This window comes from Cucurbita moschata, unplaced genomic scaffold (assembly GCF_002738365.1).
Source record: "Cucurbita moschata cultivar Rifu unplaced genomic scaffold, Cmos_1.0 Cmo_Scf00021, whole genome shotgun sequence".
Lineage (NCBI taxonomy): Eukaryota > Viridiplantae > Streptophyta > Magnoliopsida > Cucurbitales > Cucurbitaceae > Cucurbita > Cucurbita moschata.
Genome location: NW_019268537.1, coordinates 4,157,111 through 4,173,362, shown reverse-complemented (window position 1 = coordinate 4,173,362; position 16,252 = coordinate 4,157,111). Strand labels below are relative to the sequence as shown.

The 16,252-nt window shown below is 37.2% G+C and overlaps 4 protein-coding genes across 6 annotated transcripts; 2 read left to right on the top strand and 2 right to left on the bottom strand.

Moving 5' to 3' along the window:
- The first annotated feature begins 191 nt into the window (after positions 1–191).
- On the top strand, positions 192–1,432 carry LOC111458595 (WEB family protein At3g51220). Its single transcript, XM_023101349.1, has 2 exons — positions 192–400; positions 596–1,432. The coding sequence occupies exon 2, from the start codon at positions 711–713 to the stop codon at positions 1,329–1,331; it is 621 nt and encodes a 206-aa protein (XP_022957117.1). The 5' UTR covers positions 192–400; positions 596–710; the 3' UTR covers positions 1,332–1,432.
- Positions 1,433–2,194: 762 nt separating this feature from the next.
- On the top strand, positions 2,195–4,857 carry LOC111458860 (nifU-like protein 2, chloroplastic). Of its 2 annotated transcripts, XR_002713195.1 has the most exons (5): positions 2,195–2,398; positions 2,483–2,582; positions 2,796–3,106; positions 3,227–4,047; positions 4,367–4,457. XR_002713195.1 is itself a non-coding variant. In XM_023101703.1 (4 exons), exons 1-4 carry the CDS (start codon positions 2,303–2,305, stop codon positions 4,556–4,558), a joined length of 699 nt encoding a protein of 232 aa, XP_022957471.1. In that variant the 5' UTR covers positions 2,195–2,302; the 3' UTR covers positions 4,559–4,857. The 2 variants fall into 2 exon arrangements, 1 of the variants encoding a protein (XP_022957471.1); XM_023101703.1 differs by lacking the exon at positions 3,227–4,047 and having other exon boundaries at positions 4,367–4,857.
- Positions 4,858–5,584: 727 nt separating this feature from the next.
- LOC111458654 (ribosome biogenesis protein BOP1 homolog) lies at positions 5,585–11,704 on the bottom strand. 2 transcript variants are annotated; one of them, XM_023101418.1, is made up of 18 exons: positions 11,413–11,704; positions 11,022–11,087; positions 10,632–10,736; positions 10,374–10,528; positions 9,563–9,680; positions 9,352–9,453; positions 8,925–9,081; positions 8,733–8,841; positions 8,510–8,612; positions 8,188–8,338; positions 7,975–8,107; positions 7,764–7,870; positions 7,618–7,685; positions 7,466–7,526; positions 6,559–6,786; positions 6,397–6,481; positions 6,018–6,196; positions 5,585–5,873 (listed from the first exon to the last, which is right to left on the bottom strand). In XM_023101418.1, exons 1-18 carry the CDS (start codon positions 11,620–11,622, stop codon positions 5,788–5,790), a joined length of 2,223 nt encoding a protein of 740 aa, XP_022957186.1. In that variant the 5' UTR covers positions 11,623–11,704; the 3' UTR covers positions 5,585–5,787. The 2 variants fall into 2 exon arrangements, with proteins under 2 accessions (XP_022957186.1, XP_022957185.1); XM_023101417.1 differs by having other exon boundaries at positions 10,632–10,739; positions 11,413–11,703.
- A 1,187-nt stretch (positions 11,705–12,891) lies between these two features.
- LOC111458191 (ATP phosphoribosyltransferase 2, chloroplastic-like) lies at positions 12,892–15,982 on the bottom strand. The gene is made up of 11 exons (XM_023100697.1): positions 15,681–15,982; positions 15,527–15,586; positions 15,285–15,398; positions 15,111–15,176; positions 14,902–15,009; positions 14,687–14,770; positions 13,973–14,074; positions 13,735–13,848; positions 13,577–13,657; positions 13,337–13,456; positions 12,892–13,243 (listed from the first exon to the last, which is right to left on the bottom strand). Exons 1-11 carry the CDS (start codon positions 15,921–15,923, stop codon positions 13,148–13,150), a joined length of 1,188 nt encoding a protein of 395 aa, XP_022956465.1. The 5' UTR covers positions 15,924–15,982; the 3' UTR covers positions 12,892–13,147.
- Positions 15,983–16,252: the final 270 nt, after the last annotated feature.

Sequence of the window (16,252 nt, the reverse complement as noted above, 5' to 3'; positions counted from 1 at the left end):
ACCCTTATAAAGGGTGTTTCATTCTCCTCCCCCAAACAATGTGGGATCCCACACTAAGCTTCCCCTTTCGGGCTTTCCCTCAAAAATTTTAAAACGCGTCTGTTAGAAAGAGGTTGTCGCACTCTTACAAAGAATGTTTTATTCTCCTCCCCAACCAATTTGAGATCTCACAAACTCTCTATGAAATTGTCTTAATTTCACTCGAAATTTGTAGTTGGAGTTTCCATATAAAGATGGAGCCATTACTTGATGTAGAAGGCAAGAAAGAGTATACATTTAAGCTACAGTGGACATTGGACCTGCTGCTGTACCAGAAAATCAAATATTTGGAGATTCAACTACAACCAACCAAAAGCAGCTGCTTAATGAACTGCTAAATCCGTTGCAGCCATGGAGAGAGGTATGTCACTGACCCATGTTTGATTATGTGCTGACAATAATGCTTGTTTAGCTTCATTCCTTTTCTTACTTTCATAGCTTCATATTATGTTATAACCTCCACCTCTCTATCTGTTGGCTGGTCATTTTCGACCACCATCTTCCCCACACAGCATGATGGTGATGTTTTTTTTTTGTCTTAACCTTGAAACAACAGCCATCCCCCCTTCTCTCTCTCTTTACGTTTAAAGCTAAAGCAAAGACCTCAATTCTCCCACCTAACCAATCATCAAATACACCATATCCTCCCACACCCTCTCCCCACACGTCCCATGGAAGACCCTGAAATGCCTAATCAAAGCTCTGCCTCCATTGTTGACACCTCCCGCCCCTTCCGCTCTGTCAAAGAAGCCGTTGCAGTGTTTGGCGAACGTCTTCTAGTCGAAGAAGCTTACTCGTCGTTGCCAAAGCCATGTCCCAATGCCCCATTGGCTGAAACAGGCACATGGGATTCTTTGTTAAGCTCCACAACAACACTAAAGGAAGAGAAAGAACATGAAGTGTTGGATACACTGAAGAAACTTGAGGCAGAGCTGGAGGAGACTAAGGAAGAGTTGAGGTTGTTGAAGGAAAGGGAAGAAGATACAGAAGTGGCATTGGCTTCACTGAATGCAGAGCTGCATAAGAACATGTCGAACTTGGCTGAGGCGGAAGCGGAGGCGGCGGCGGCGGCGAAAGCTGTGGCGACGAGAAGAATCACAATGGGATGTGAGAGTGGAAGGATAGAAGAAGAAATGAGGAGAACAGAGCCATTGGCTCAGATATTGAGATTTGGAGGGAAAAAGGAGAAGAAAAAGGTAAAGAAAAAGCCAATAATTCCACTGGTTGGAGATTTGTTGATGAGATTAAGGAGAAAAGGGAGTCTCACTTCTTCATTCAAATCCTTCAATTAAACAACCTTTTGATTTGCGTTCTTCCTTCCCGTCTGGTGGGAATTGTTTGATCGTCTTTCTCTGAACATTCTAATGTAATTTCACTTTTTTTTCTTTTTTGTCGTATGAAATGTTTTTTTTTTTTAATGAAAGATTGAATGAAATTAGATTTTAAAATTTGAAAGAAAAAAAAATATATATATATGCAAGGAGAAAGCTATTTATAATATAAAAATTTATATTATTTGTATTATAAAGTCAAACAAAAGAATTATTTACCCTCAGAAAAAAAAATGACCGTTGGGAGATTTATTAAAAATCAAGCATAATAATAATAATAAGACTAAATTAATTAATGTTTCAAAAAAAAATATTCTTAAATCTTCGAGAAAAAGTTTGAAAATATACCGAATAGAAATCGTTAATATTTTGTTTAAAAAATATTCGAGCTTTCAAAAATTTCATTAATATATTTAAAGTTTTTTAAAATTTTTAAAAATATATTTAAATTTATTTAAAAAAATTTAAAATGCCTTTTATCAAATTATTAGTACCAATTCATGAATTTTTAAAAGTATATATGTTCGTATATTGATTATAATAATTTTTTAAAAAAATTTTATAAAAGATTTGGAGGGTTAATGCTAATACTAAATTTTATGGGTATTTTTTAAATATAATATTAACGGTAAAAATATTTTTTAACTTTTTAAAAAAATTTAAAGGATATTAATAAAATTTTAAAGTTTAAACTATTAAAAGTTGAATATTTTGTTAAAAAATTTGAAAATTTTAAAAAATATTTTTTTTAATAATGAAATATAAAATTTACAGGTATTTTTTTTTTATTAATTTAATTTAATAATAATTAAAGAAGTTTTAGTGGTGAAGGAGGCAGCTGGGGCTTCTAAGTTTCTGAATCGCTCCATCGAATCTCTCATTCATATCCTTTGTCGGACGAAGACGAAGGAGGAACAGCGATTGAATTCAGTATGCAGCCCATGGTGTTGAATTCCTCCCCTTATCACAGAGCCCCGCAAACCCTTCAATCTCCTCCTTCTTCTTCTTCTTCTTCTCGCGCCTTCGAGGTCCCTTTCCTTTCCCTCTTTTACTCCTTCGTTTTCTGTTCCTCCTAACCAAATTGACAAGTTCAGATCTGGAATATCTTGTAGATCTCCTCCTTCTTCGTCCGCCATGTTTCGCCTTCAAGACAGCGCAGTCCTCTTTGCCGGAGATCATGTCGTTCCCTTCGAATTAACTCACGCACGCCAGGTACTATTTCTTCATTCCTCCTATTGAATTGTGTTGGATTCGCATTAAGTCCTGGTTGTTGAATCTATCGGATGTTTTTATTTGGTAAATTGCTCGCTCTTAGGGTAGATATGCGATTGGTTATCGTAGATCTTAGAACGAAGCCCCTGCCCAATCCTTTTTCTCCTGAGATTGCCAATCTTTGTCGTATGATTCAAAATTTTCTGTTTTCAGTTATTAGAGCCGTCGCAACTTCCAATTCGGCACTGGAATTGCCGCTGACTGCAGAAAATGTTGAAAGTGTGCTGGATGAGGTTCGACCATATCTTATTGCGGATGGTGGTAATGTGGCATTACATGAAATAGACGGAAATGTTGTACGGTTGAAGCTACAAGGAGCATGTGGCTCATGTCCGAGTTCTGTTACGACTATGAAGATGGGAATTGAACGGCGTTTGATGGAGAAGATCCCTGAAATAGTTGCTGTGGAACCAATAGCAGATGAGGAAACTGGATTGGAGCTCAACGAGGACAATATAGAGAAGGTAAATCAATGTTCACTCTCCATCAGGCGTATTCATTCTATGATTTAGATGCAACTTAAAATTGGTTTCTGAATCGTATTTTTGCCTTGCAACAACCCACTTGTAATCTCTGACCTATAGACGGCTTATAATGGACCCTTCAAGGTATTTGAACATTTTTTGGGAGGAAGAAGCACAATGGTATAGCTCAAACAGGTTCTTTGATATATGTGATTATTGTGAAATTAAGGGTAGGATTAAGCTAGCATTCTTTGATGTATGTGATTATTGAGAAAGTAAGGGTAGGATTAAGCTAGCATTCTTTGATGTATGTGATTATTGAGAAATTAAGGGTAGGATTAAGCTAGCATTCTTTGATGTATGTGATTATTGAGAAATTAAGGGTAGGATTAAGCTAGCATTCTATGATGTATGTGATTATTGAGAAATTAAGGGTAGGATTAAGCTAGCATTCTTTGATATATGTGATTATTTTGAAATTAAGGGTAGGATTAAGCTAGCATTCTTTTTATTCAACTTCGACAATACTTCAGATTGGCTTCGTTTTTTGATAAGATATTACCCATTTAGTAGGTCATGCCTCTGTCTCCGTAGTTTTTTTTTTTGGTACTTCAGCCTTCCATTTCTCATTTCTCTGTGACCGAAGGAACGAATGGGTTTTCGAAATCATCCTTATTCGGATAAGGACTGCCAAGAAAGCATATGGCATGATTACATCTTCATTTCGTTCTTCATAGAAATATCAATTAAGTGCATCCAAGGCCCGTGTGTCCGATTTTTTAATCCGGGTGCTACTCTACATGGTATTGGTCCAAAACTGCGACCAGCTTGGTTAAGCTTGCAGCATTTGTAGACAATGAACCTGATAGTAATGCAACACAACGCTTGAATTTGCCTGTCATCATATGAAACCCAAGGGGCTGTATAATCGAATCGTACTGGTAGGCTATCTCTGAAATACTTATTACTCCTTGTCATGTGATATATTTCCTAGCCCGTCTCATCCTTGCATCCATCCGAGTTGGTTGGTATTCCTTGTCACTTGGATGGGTTGTAATTCCATCGTTATTATTATCTATTCAATCTTGATGGAGATTCCAATGCCTCTTCCAACCTTAATGAAATATTGGAAAGAAAGACTCGCTCTTGTTTGTACAATTATGATTGAATGTTATTATTGCTTATTTTTCCAGTGAATGCCATAAGGTCAATTTAGACTCCGAATTCAGAAGCTGAGTTTTCTTTTTGCCCCTTTCTTAGGTACTGGAAGAGATAAGACCTTATCTTGTCGGGGCAGCGGGAGGATCTCTCGAACTCGTGGGTATCGAGGAGCCAATAGTTAAAGTTCGGATCACAGGGCCAGCAGCTGGGGTCATGACAGTGCGTGTGGCTGTTACACAAAAATTGCGAGAGAAGATACCATCCATAGCCGCAGTTCAACTTTTGTCATAATGAATCTACAGAATACGAGGAGATGTGAATAGTTCTTCATTATTCAATTCGTCACATAAGAATAGAAACTCGTCGAATTTGTGTATCATGGTTGCCTCGAGGTATCCTGATTGTGTTATTGGCGCTGTATTTATGTAAAATGTAGCCTCATGAACAATTTTTTAGATTATTCCGTACAATTTGCTTTCATAAGGGCACAAATAATCTGAAAAAATTGTAAATCTCATTTCTTTACAATATGGATTACAACGAGTGGACTGGCTTGTGTTTTTATGTATATAATCCTTAAATTGTGAATACTTTAGACCCAAGAATAGACCTAATTTGGTGCTTTGTTCAATACACTCAACTTTTCATACTCCTGAGTATGAAGTGATATCAAGCTGAGCACAGATAAGTTGTAGAGGTGGACTATCTAATATAATAGGTTGGAAATGTCAGTAGAGGAGATATCGAGACCCTAACTTGGCTTGGTGGCATGCTCGAGCTACCATTCCTTTTTAAGTTGTCGATTCAAATCTCGAATAGGCATTGAGGTTAGAAATGTTGGAGATGTCGAGACCCTAACTTGGTTTGGTGGCATGCTCGAGCTACCATTCCTTTTGAGGTTGTCGATTCAGATCTCAAATAGACATTGAGGTTGGAAATGTCAGTGTTGGAGATGTCGAGACCCTAATTTGGCTTGGTGGCATGCTCGAGCTACCATTCCTTTTTAGGTTGTCGATTCAAATCTCAAATAGGCATTGAGGTTGAAAATGTCAGTGTTGGAGATGTCAAGAACCTAACTTGGCTTGATGGCATGCTCAAGCTACCATTCTTTTTTGGGTTGTCGATTCAGATCTCAAATAGGCATTGTGATTGTGATCGTGATCTTGGCCTGACGGGGTTATATATACCAATTGTAATGAGAGATTTGTGTTTCGTTATTCATTATTCAGTTCGTAATAATAATAGGATCTCGTAGAATGTGTGTATATAATGGCAGCAGCCTCATTAACGTTCTTTCTTTCCAAGAGAGGGCACAAATAAGAAGAAAAAAACAGTAAAATCTCATTTCTTTTAAATGTGGATTACAATGACTGGACTAGCTTCTATTTATGTATAACAACAATCCCTGAATTGATAAAAGATTAAGATTAGATTGAAAAAGAGACAAAATTGAATTCTTTGACCTTCATATGATCCGAGCAAAACAGCAATTCCCAGATACCAAGTTTCCTTTGATCTTCTCAGTGGCAGTACAGTTTGATCACTGAATCCGCACCAGCAGTAAACAACCATGGCTGCCTTGGGTGAAATTTGCAGTCCATTACTCCTGCCATTTGAGACACCACAAGCAATGTGATAATATCAGTTTCTAGAATAAGATTGCAAGGAGATCCCATCTACATGCACATACATAAGAGACACCTAGATATGACGATCGATCGAGTCGAAAGAATTTAATCGACTCACTCACCTCTTCCATTGGTGGTTTTGTGTCCTCTTAGTATTTCCAACGGTCTAATAAGGGGATTCTGTGTAAGATCCGAGTAAACCATCCCATGGAAAACATATGCAGTGCAATCATCGGAGCACGATGCAAACAACGGATATGATCGATGGAAGGCAACATTTGTGACATCTTTTGGATGGCAGCTGCACAAATATTCCAAAAGAAACGTTAGAGATTTTCGACTACTATAGATAGCAGGGGAAAAAGAGTCCCCTCCTACCAACTAATCCCTCCATGTGAACATTTTTTTTTACATTCAAATAATCAAAAGTCAAAACGTTCCCCAAGATATTCATTCTATATCCAGCAAAGAATAAAAAGGGCAGCGCTGTGGGCAAAATACCTGAGAATTTTGTAAGGCTGAGATGAAAGGTCCATATCAAACCAACATACTTTTCCTTCTCTGCTCCCCACGATAACATTATCACCTACATAAAAACGTCACGGTGAGCTTTTCCAAGAATTATACAATGTAGTAACTAGTGAGGCTTAATCTTTAATGTACCAGCTGGATGCACAGCAATAGAAGAAACTTCACGAAGTCCAGTTTCCAGCTTTTTCACGAGCTTTTGCTTCAATAGATCATAAACACGAACATTCTTCTTCGTTGATACAAAGAAGATGGATCGAGTGGGATGAAAAATGGATGAAACAGGAAGCCCATGCAACTTGAATGGAATTTTTTGTGTTAGCTTTCTAGAGAGCTGGTGAATAACAACTCCTCTTGATTCACGTAAGACAGGTCAAGGAAAACAGTCCTCTCTTAAATAAACAAATTATAATTGTTACCACTTCACGCATCGAACAAGAAAATATCAGACACAAAAAGGTCCTATTTGCAAATTTCATAACATTTCTTTAATTATAAACAAAATTTCTACAAGAATGAAACATACATGAAGCGATAAAAGGCATAAAAAAGTAGAAAAGCATCCCCAACAGAAGCATGTACACAACCAAAGAGAAAAGCAAAAAGGCCCTAAAACAACAAAATAAAAATCAAGATAGTTAGAACTCCCAAAAGCCCAAACTGACTTCCTTTTAGGCGAGTAACCGCAAGACTAATTGTTTAATGTCTTATTTATGTCAAGGAGCAGGTACCTTATAAGCAACACTCAACCTAACCAGAGGAAATTTTTCTTACAAGCTTAGAATCATGGACGTGAAAAAACATCTCGGACAAAGTAAAGGCAAGACAAAATGGTGTCAAGTTGACTTACGTCAGCAAACAGATGCTATTCACCAAAGCTACAGGTTTAGACAACAGGACACGATTTACAAATGCATAGAAAAATTTTACAAATACCAAGGCTTCACCACAGATTAGATATACGGACACATATAACTCAAAAGTCAATTATATCCAAGTTAAAAAAAATGGCAACACTTCAAAAAAAAGTTGAATAGGATATCAGCTGGCATAACTGTTGAAAGGTAATCTCCTTTGCGATGCCATTCAACTGAAGATACAGTCTGCAAACCACATGAAACACAGGACACTCCAGTCACATTCCTCATTTAGAAAGATCCATAACATTAGAGGGAGAAGATGAACAGAAAGCACCTTAAAATGCCTCAATCTAATCCCCTCGACCTTGTCATCTTGAAGCCAGGTTGCAATTGGCGTCTTATCTATGCATAGAATCATCACAGATTAGGACAACACTCAAACCGACTATGGCACTGAGATAAATCACTATTGCATACTACCAGAATTATCCGTTGCAGGAAGTGCATCAATGTGGAGAAGTTCCTTAACTTTCGCTTGAACCTCTCCATCCCCAAAGCCAGTGTTTAAAAGCAGTACATCTACACCCCTGCAGAATGTTAACCAGTAAATTAACGAAAATGATATCTTGAATTTAAACTATGTTATACCATAGTTTAAATATCTTGAAAATGATGGTATCATTAGGCTTACACGGCAGCAGCTAATATTGGAAGCTCGGGCAAGGGATTCCAGGCTACATACTTCACAGCCTCCTCAAGCTCCCATACTTTGAGACATCTGCCTGTTTCAACTTCCCATATCCGAACAGTTCCATCCAATGAACCTTCACACACAATAGCAGAAATTAGGACCCAAGTCCAAACCATTCTTTTGGTCACGTGAATTTAAATTTGTTATTCTTACCTGAAGCAATCCATTGGCCGTTGGCTTCAGTTGAAATGGACATGACAGCATCCTTATGACCTCTAAATTCAAGATAGCATGTAGTCGGATAAGGTCTAAGATCTTTCCTGCTTGGCAGCTTAGGCTTCAAAGACTCGGGATCAATATTAATCTGAAACATGAAAGTTATGAGAAGAAGGAAAAATCAATGTACTTGTATAGTTATTGAGTAATAGAATAACATCAAAAGAGCTTAAATCTGATGTAAGACCTAGGAAACAATAGTAGGGTTTATTTTTAAAAAAAATAAAACAGCAAAGGTTCTTGGTCTTGTTTTACTTACACGCTTCTTCCGAACACGAGGGCACAAGTATAGATCCAAACAACGTTCAAATGCATCCTTCAGAGCATTGTCGTAGGCAGGTACACTTCTCATGGATGTAAACCTGACCAGAACAGATATAACATAAACCAATGGATGCACAACAAAACAAAGTAGATAGGCAGATGATAAATATATTAGGCATAATACAATTAGCTATTGACAATAGACAAAGCTTTATCACCTTCTAGGAATAAACTTCGGTCGATCTTCATCATACATTAACTGATATGAGTTTATTTCTTCTTGAGTGGGGATATATTCCAATGAAGGATTATATGACTCATCATGACCTGTCAAAAACTAAGACACTTAGCAGATATGCCAGATAAAAGTGGTAAACACCTAAAAATCTAGAAGACAGATAAAATAATACCTGGAAACTTTGGTTTTGGTGCAGGAATGTAAGACAAATGTGCGGTCTTCTCGGTGGAGCTAGAATCATCACCCCACAAATGGTAAAAACGCTGCTCTTCTTTGGGCTTGTCAAACTTAATATGTCCATTTCTAATTGCCCGAACTAATTGAACAACCTACAGAATTTACCAAAATCAGAAAATGTAGAGCACAAAACATGGACTAGTATATGATAGCAGGTATGTTTTTATGAGAAACAAGGCCTTGATCGAGAAATATGGAAGTGTGTACGAGAGTAGATATAAAAACGAATCACAGGTAAACACATTGGTATATAATTATGGTCGATGGGAAAACATTTCTTATTCATTAGAAAAATTTTCTAAAGACCAAAGTGTTAAAACACATCACGCCATTTCACCTTGGACAAAATTTGAAAGCAATACCTTTTTAGCTTCCCATTTTGAACGGATAAAACGCCTCTTTGGTTCAGGTGCATTTGACAGTGGGTGCTTGGCATCGTCCCATTTAAACCAATCAACATAAGGCTGTAGTTGGAAAATGGAAAAAGATATATACATGTTAGGAAAAGCATCTCATTGCAAGGAATGGGTTGTCAAATAACATTTAAGCTAAAAAAATTGCACAACTACCGACCGCATATGGATCAAAGTCAGCATGTGGAGCCTTTCCTTTGAGCAATCTCCGTAGTTGCTTGACTTCTTCCTTTGACAACTCTATTACCTCATCATTATATTCATCATATAACTTGCGCCTAATGGATATGACAAGTTAAGACTCAAAAAGTCACAAAGAACGCCTCAAATGGGAATGAGAAGACGCTACTGAATGCATATATTCTATACAGTTGGGAATGTAAGAGTGAGTTGTGAATTCTGGTAATAAGGCTTATCAAGATTGATATAAATATTCAAAATCAAAATACAAATAGGATTTTTGGCTTTCTCAATTACTTCCTCAACCGCATTAAATCTCATCTAAGTAGCTCCATCCTCTTTGAGAACTAATAATGCTTCTACTGCTGAACCTTGTGGGACAAAGAGGCCTAAATACCTCATCTATAGAATATAAGGCATGAAGAGGCAATAAATCCTTCACTTCATTGACTAAGTGAGAAGTGGCCACTTACCTAACATATCAATATCCACCAAGTTTCACTAAGACAAATATTGTCATTGAGACAATTGTGCTAACATTGTTCAAGATGTGTGTAATTGGCTAGTACACTTCTAGTCATATACATTATAGGAGAAGGAACATTTCATGCATCACATGTTTGAAACAAAAGCAAAAGGACGTTTCAGTATTGAGTACCGTGGCAGCTCAAGACAACTCTAAATTACAAAAGCATAAAATGATAGTTATTATGGACAAGTGTCTTCACACAGATATAAATATCAAGGTGATGGGGGAAGATAAAAATTGATCTCAACAACTGAAAACTCACCAACTTTTTGAGTCATCAGCACTTGCTAAAAATGATTGTAATTTGTCTTCTCTTTCTTTCTTCAAAATTTTCTTTCCAGATATGTCATATCCAATATGCTTCTCATCTCTATACCATTCCAAGGGAACATCCCCAATTGTGTTCCTAGGAGCTACCTACATATGATTAAAATTTAAGAAGGAAATTTTATGCAGTCATATTGTAAACGTAAATAAGAATTTATGATCATTTTTGTGTGCCTATTGGATTTACACGCACCTCATCCTCAGACGAATCACTTTCCTCATCCACTTGATCACGAATGGGGTTGTCATCCTCGTTTTCTTGGTCTAAATTATCAGGGCTTCCTGTATTGACATGATCCTGCTACAACAACTCTAAATAGTATTAAACACAATTTGGTCCAACAAAAAAAATCCAGTAATACACAGTGACTTCCCAAACAGAAATACTAAGTCATGAAAATTGAAAAGGGAGGTTCGGTGAGACAGAGAGAGAAGAGTGTGCTAAAGGACCAAGGACTCTAAAGATACAACTGGCAATTTAGAACATTCGAACACATGAATCAATCTATTTCAATCTTCTGGAGCATATGAAGTTTAGATTACTGTATTTTTCCCATGAGACAAACATGTAATTGCAATATACCTCATCTGCAGATCCACTTTCCCGAGCTTTTGATAATTTGAGGTCTTTAAAATCATCCGAAACATCCTATAATCAAAAAAATTTCAGGGAACCAATCCAAAAAACGCAGTCGGCACAAATATCCAACAACTAAATAATTGAAACCATAGGTTTCTACTGAATAGCTAAAGGCAACAGACTGAAGATATGTGCACATTTGAATGATGCAATATTTCGTCAAAATCCAAATAAGTTGAAGATTGAACGTCGTCAAGCATTCAGAAATCAGCTAATATCGTCAGTTAGCGGACTTAGAAGGCAATAGCATGAACGATTATTCCTGAATAATTTTTCAGCTAAAAAAATCAAAAGTAGGACATAAAACTACATCGAGCAGCGAAAGAAAAGTAACCTCTTTAGAATCGGAGAGTGAAGCAGAATCCAAATGTTGTTGTAATGGAGCCTCATCTGCAGTTGGAGCTTCTTGTTCTAAATGTAATTCGGCACTGTTCTGCTTTTCAACTTTGCTTTTGCTTGGCTTGAGTTGGCTATTCTTTCTACCATGCTTTTTCTTTGGCCTAGTTGCCTGCGGCGAGCTCTCGGCGTCAAGATTCAACTTCATTGTTTCTCCCTTCGCCGGAATGAGTTGTGAGGAAGAACGCAGAGGAGCAAAGTAGGGTTTTACGCGGTTTTACGGCTACTCGACTCGGAGGAGAAAGAGTTTCAATGGAAGATTGGGCCGAATATGAACCTATTTGGGCCCATCTTAAATTAGTACAAAATATTATTTACAAAATTTAAAGAACTTTATTCAATAATTCATTATGCAAGATTACCCTAGTGGATACCCTAATAATGGAATAAGATTATTTTTAATAAATCAACTCACATCTCTACACTTTTTGAATTGTACCCACTAAAGCCGGAGACTAACAGTTATGAGTGTTTGTATGACTCGATAAAACAACCAATTCGGACTACCAAACTTAAATCATAAAAATTAGGTTAGGTTGAATTTTTTAAAAACAAGATTTGGTTCGGTTTTTCGGTTGACATTTTTTTTAGTTAGGTCAAGATGATTAGCCCGAATATAGAGTTACAACTCAATCCTACACTACTGTTAAAAATGTTAATAATATTTAATATTTGTAACTGGTGCATTTTGACTTTGTAAATGTTTGATATTTGAATTTTATGATATTGACTTGTAAATGTTTGATATTTGAATTTTATGATATTTTAGTTATTAATGTAATATGTATGATGAATATGGAGGATTTTTTTAAATAATTAGAAATAAAAAAGAATGTCTGACAACCTAGCCCATCCCGAAAATAGAGAGTTGGATTCAATTGAAACTCTATTCGAGTTAGTTGGGTCATCAACTAATTTTGGATTGGTCCTAAAGGGACCCACCTAACCCGAAAATAGAGGGTTGGATTCGGTTGAAACTCTATTTGAGTTACTCGGGTCACCAACCATTTTGGATTGGTCGGCCCGTCTAACCCGAAAATAGAGAGTTGGATTCGGTTGAAACTCTATTCGAGTTACTCGGGTCACCAACCAATTCTTGGATTGGTCCAAAAGGGGCCCGCCTAGTCCAAAAGGGTCCAATACACCACTCCTAAATTCATAAACGAACTAATTTAAATATTCAAGCCTTCACCTATATTGTATTAATTCCTATAATTTTTTTTTCTCTAATTACATACATGGAATATAATAACAATTTATTAAATCTCTCATATATAACAGGTTAAATAATTTTTTTGAAAAAAAGCCATTTTTTATTTTATTTTTATTATTATTTTTTTTTTTTGAAAGGGCATCACTGTAATTTGATATATGTTTCAAGACAGAAACTAAATACATTTTGTAAATTGACCTCTACTAGAACATAATATCAAAATTGCCCATATGAACTAAAAAATGAAATAAAAACACAATCCTCAAAGAAGCCTACAGCACATTTGCGAGGGCAAAACGTCTAAGAGCAGGCAAATGACACAAAAACAGGATTACACATAAATGACTGCAAGTTTTGGTGGATCTATGGGAGGAAGAGGAAGTGGAAGGTACTCTTTCTAGGGTCGCCAAGAACAGGATGCCTTCTACAAACTCAATCACTCAATATACCATTCTACTCACTATAGCCCCAGTTCTTTGAGAAGTTGATTCCATCTCGGAGTTTCTTCGTCAAAAATGTACGTTAACGGAGATATTAGAACCCCGCTTCCTCCGATCTGCAACAATCGGTTCCGTGTGAAAAACTAGAAACGGTCTCGTAATGCATTAAAGAAGAGATGTTGTTCAGGGCTTAAAAGCTAATGACTTACTGCTCTCAGTTGCTTAACCGACTTGTAGAGGAGCTTCTTGGGGACACATATGACAATGGCATAGTAATCAGCTACTACCTTCCCATCACGTTTGCAGAAAACTGGACTTATAGTAGGGCCCTGTATGAAGAAGATATCAATTATACACAGATGATAGGAATGTGTGTTCACTTTCTAAAGCTTTATTCTTTTTCCCCCCATTTTCGATCGGGTGGTGTGTTACGAAAGAATTGCTTTCACCTGCAACCCGGCCAATGATGCTTGACTTAAAACGCGCTCCACAACTTCTTGTTCACTGTTTCCTCTCATATTTGCAGTCACCTGCCAGATAGAGCAAGATAATATGAAGCTCAGAAGGAAGAAGAATATTGATTACAAGTCACACTGCAACAACTCACCGCGAACTGATCGACAGCCTTAAGATGTGCTTCCAGTCTTTCAAGAATCTCATGGGTTGTGTCAAGAGCACCTTTTCTTTGAATCAAGGACTTTCGGCTGGCAAGAAGAACAGCCTAAAAAGTACTATATTTGTAGTAAGAAAGCATCTGATAAACCTAAAACAACTATCTAATGGCAAGCTTCTCAAAGAAACTCAGTTTTACGAGATTAAACGACGAAACCAATTTAGAAGTTGACCTGGCTTTCCAAAACCACTCCACCTTCAATTTCTTTCAAGTTGTTTTCTTTCAGAGTAGTCCCACTACTTACAAGGTCCAAAATAGCATCAGCTATCCCCATCTGCATTTCAAAGGGCAAAACATTGTTCAAAACTATAGAGGAATACTACCGAGCGGTGAAGGTTATCCAGATTACTATGTCATCTTCAACCAAAGATCTGAAAAGTCCTAGCTGAAAACAATGGGATAATGGATAGAAAATGTATTTTGATCCCTGCTTGAAATGCATTTTAGAAGTTACATTTAGTCCTTAATTGTGCTTCCAGACAGCTGAAAGTTGGCCTACATAGACCTATTCAACAAGACAATCTTGCATAAGGAAAATGTGAGCAACTTGGGACGAGCATGATATATATATATATTCTTGGAACAACTAAAACAAATACTATCATTGCTTGCTTTTTATAAAAGCACTTTTTTGCAGTCGTTTTCGCTCAAGCTATGTATGTACGTGGCCTACAATAATAACATACTTCCAGTAAATGGTTATAGTGAGGACATGCTTCAAGTAAAAGTTTACAATGATAACATGCATCAAGTAAATGGTTACTTCATCCAAAAAAATGACTATTCCCCTGGCAATAGCACCATGCAATGCATAGAAGACATGCATAATGTGGAAATCAGCCACCAATTTAAGACAAAAACGCTGCATTTCAGCAAGAACTATTACCGCAGGGGCAGCTTCCAATGCTCCATCAGCCGTTGAAAAACTCACGTGTTCCAACCCATTTTCTCTGAAAAATTTGGGGCCAAGCTGTGAAAAAGGACATTATTGAGAACTTATCCAATTAGTACTTCATTCAAACTCCAAACTGAAACACTTTTTTCACTTTCGTTAATGAACTTATGCAGTGATGTGATGGATAATGAGGCAAAGCATCATACATGAGTAAAGCCAGTAGCAACTCGAAGAGGCTTCTCCTCGGTCCAGTGGGGCATCTGAGATAGATCCCGGATCGAATTGATGTTCTCGAAAATGCCGTATTTGGGTATCTAGTTTGAGAGGATAAGTTGACATTGTCAGAATACAGCAATTAACATGTACGGGACATAACAAAATCAACGTTCATGATATGAAGGGAGGAAGAACTTACGGCAAGCGATAATCGGCAATCCCCATATTCAAGGGCCTCATGAACGATGATAAGATCTTCACTACCCTGTGCGAAGAAAATAAAAGTTGTTCTTCATAATGGTTGCAATTACATAAAAACAACATTCATTCTCATTCCACAAAAACAAATATCGTTATATACTGAGACACTCACTTGTCCATATTCGCTCACTGTATCGAATCCCACAATGCCGAGGTCTAGATCTCCAGATAACAATTTCCGAACGATGTCTTTAGGCCTTTGGAACCAGACTTCCAAACCCGATATCTGTTAGAAATCAAAATGAATACGTAAATAAGAAGAACAAACAAGAACATACGCAGAATTCTTCACATGAATCGGTAGCTAAAAAATCGAAGCGCCTTCGTCAAGAGCAGTGAAAAACTAGCAAGTACCTGCGGAATCTTTGCAACATACTGCCGAGGATTGACTTGTTTTACAGACAATTGACAGTCCTGGCACGCCAGAGAGAAGAACAGAGTCAAACAACGAGAAGAATTCACAAGAAAAATGGCAAAAACAAAACAAAAAGGATGCAGAAGAAAGCACCTTGAGAAGATCAAGAGTGTCGGATGCCATGCGACCTTTACTGGGCAACCCAAATCGAATCTCGGTTCTCTCAGAGAGCCTCCGGTCCAAGGTTCCATTAAGAGTCTCAACCTGAGTTTGTAAGGAAGAACAAATGAGCGTCGGCTTGGGACGAGCGCGAGAATACGAAGAACGCGAGGTTGTGGAAATGGAAGGAAAGGGGAAGCTCGAACAGTGCTGAAAATTCGCTGTCAACGTCCACATCTCTCGCGATTACAAATGGAAGCTTCAGACCTTTGTTGGATGAATAAAAACCCTACCAAATAAATAAATAAAATAAAATAAATAAATAAAACGTTAGATTGGTGAGGATGAATATAGGATATTCGCCTTGGAAGTTGCCAAAAGTGGGCACACAGAGTGGCTAAGAGATCTGAGATGCTCTATGAAAGGTCCATTTTGCCCCTTGAAAGGGTCAAGACTATCCAAACATTTTTTACAAAGACGGAAAAAATCTATCTAATAGTTGTGTTTTAAAGTTGCGAGCATGACGGATATATTTAACACCCACCTGTTGATTTGGGACGAAAGTC

Bases quoted from the DNA above. Each gene is read 5' to 3' on its own strand.
- LOC111458595 (XM_023101349.1), top strand. From the start codon at position 711: ATGGAAGACCCTGAAATGCCTAATCAAAGCTCTGCCTCCATTGTTGAC.
- LOC111458860 (XM_023101703.1), top strand. From the start codon at position 2,303: ATGCAGCCCATGGTGTTGAATTCCTCCCCTTATCACAGAGCCCCGCAA. The intron at 2,583-2,795 runs GTACTATTTCTT...TTCTGTTTTCAG, and splicing joins AATTAACTCACGCACGCCAG to TTATTAGAGCCGTCGCAACT. The intron at 3,107-4,366 runs GTAAATCAATGT...CCCCTTTCTTAG, and splicing joins ACGAGGACAATATAGAGAAG to GTACTGGAAGAGATAAGACC.
- LOC111458654 (XM_023101417.1), bottom strand. From the start codon at position 11,622: ATGAAGTTGAATCTTGACGCCGAGAGCTCGCCGCAGGCAACTAGGCCA. The intron at 11,088-11,412 runs GTTACTTTTCTT...TTTTGATTATAG, and splicing joins CACTCTCCGATTCTAAAGAG to GATGTTTCGGATGATTTTAA. The intron at 10,740-11,021 runs GTATATTGCAAT...GAGTTGTTGTAG, and splicing joins AAAGTGGATCTGCAGATGAG to CAGGATCATGTCAATACAGG.
- LOC111458191 (XM_023100697.1), bottom strand. From the start codon at position 15,923: ATGTGGACGTTGACAGCGAATTTTCAGCACTGTTCGAGCTTCCCCTTT. The intron at 15,587-15,680 runs GTGCTTTCTTCT...CTGGCGTGCCAG, and splicing joins ACACTCTTGATCTTCTCAAG to GACTGTCAATTGTCTGTAAA. The intron at 15,177-15,284 runs GTGAGTGTCTCA...TTCTTCGCACAG, and splicing joins CAGTGAGCGAATATGGACAA to GGTAGTGAAGATCTTATCAT.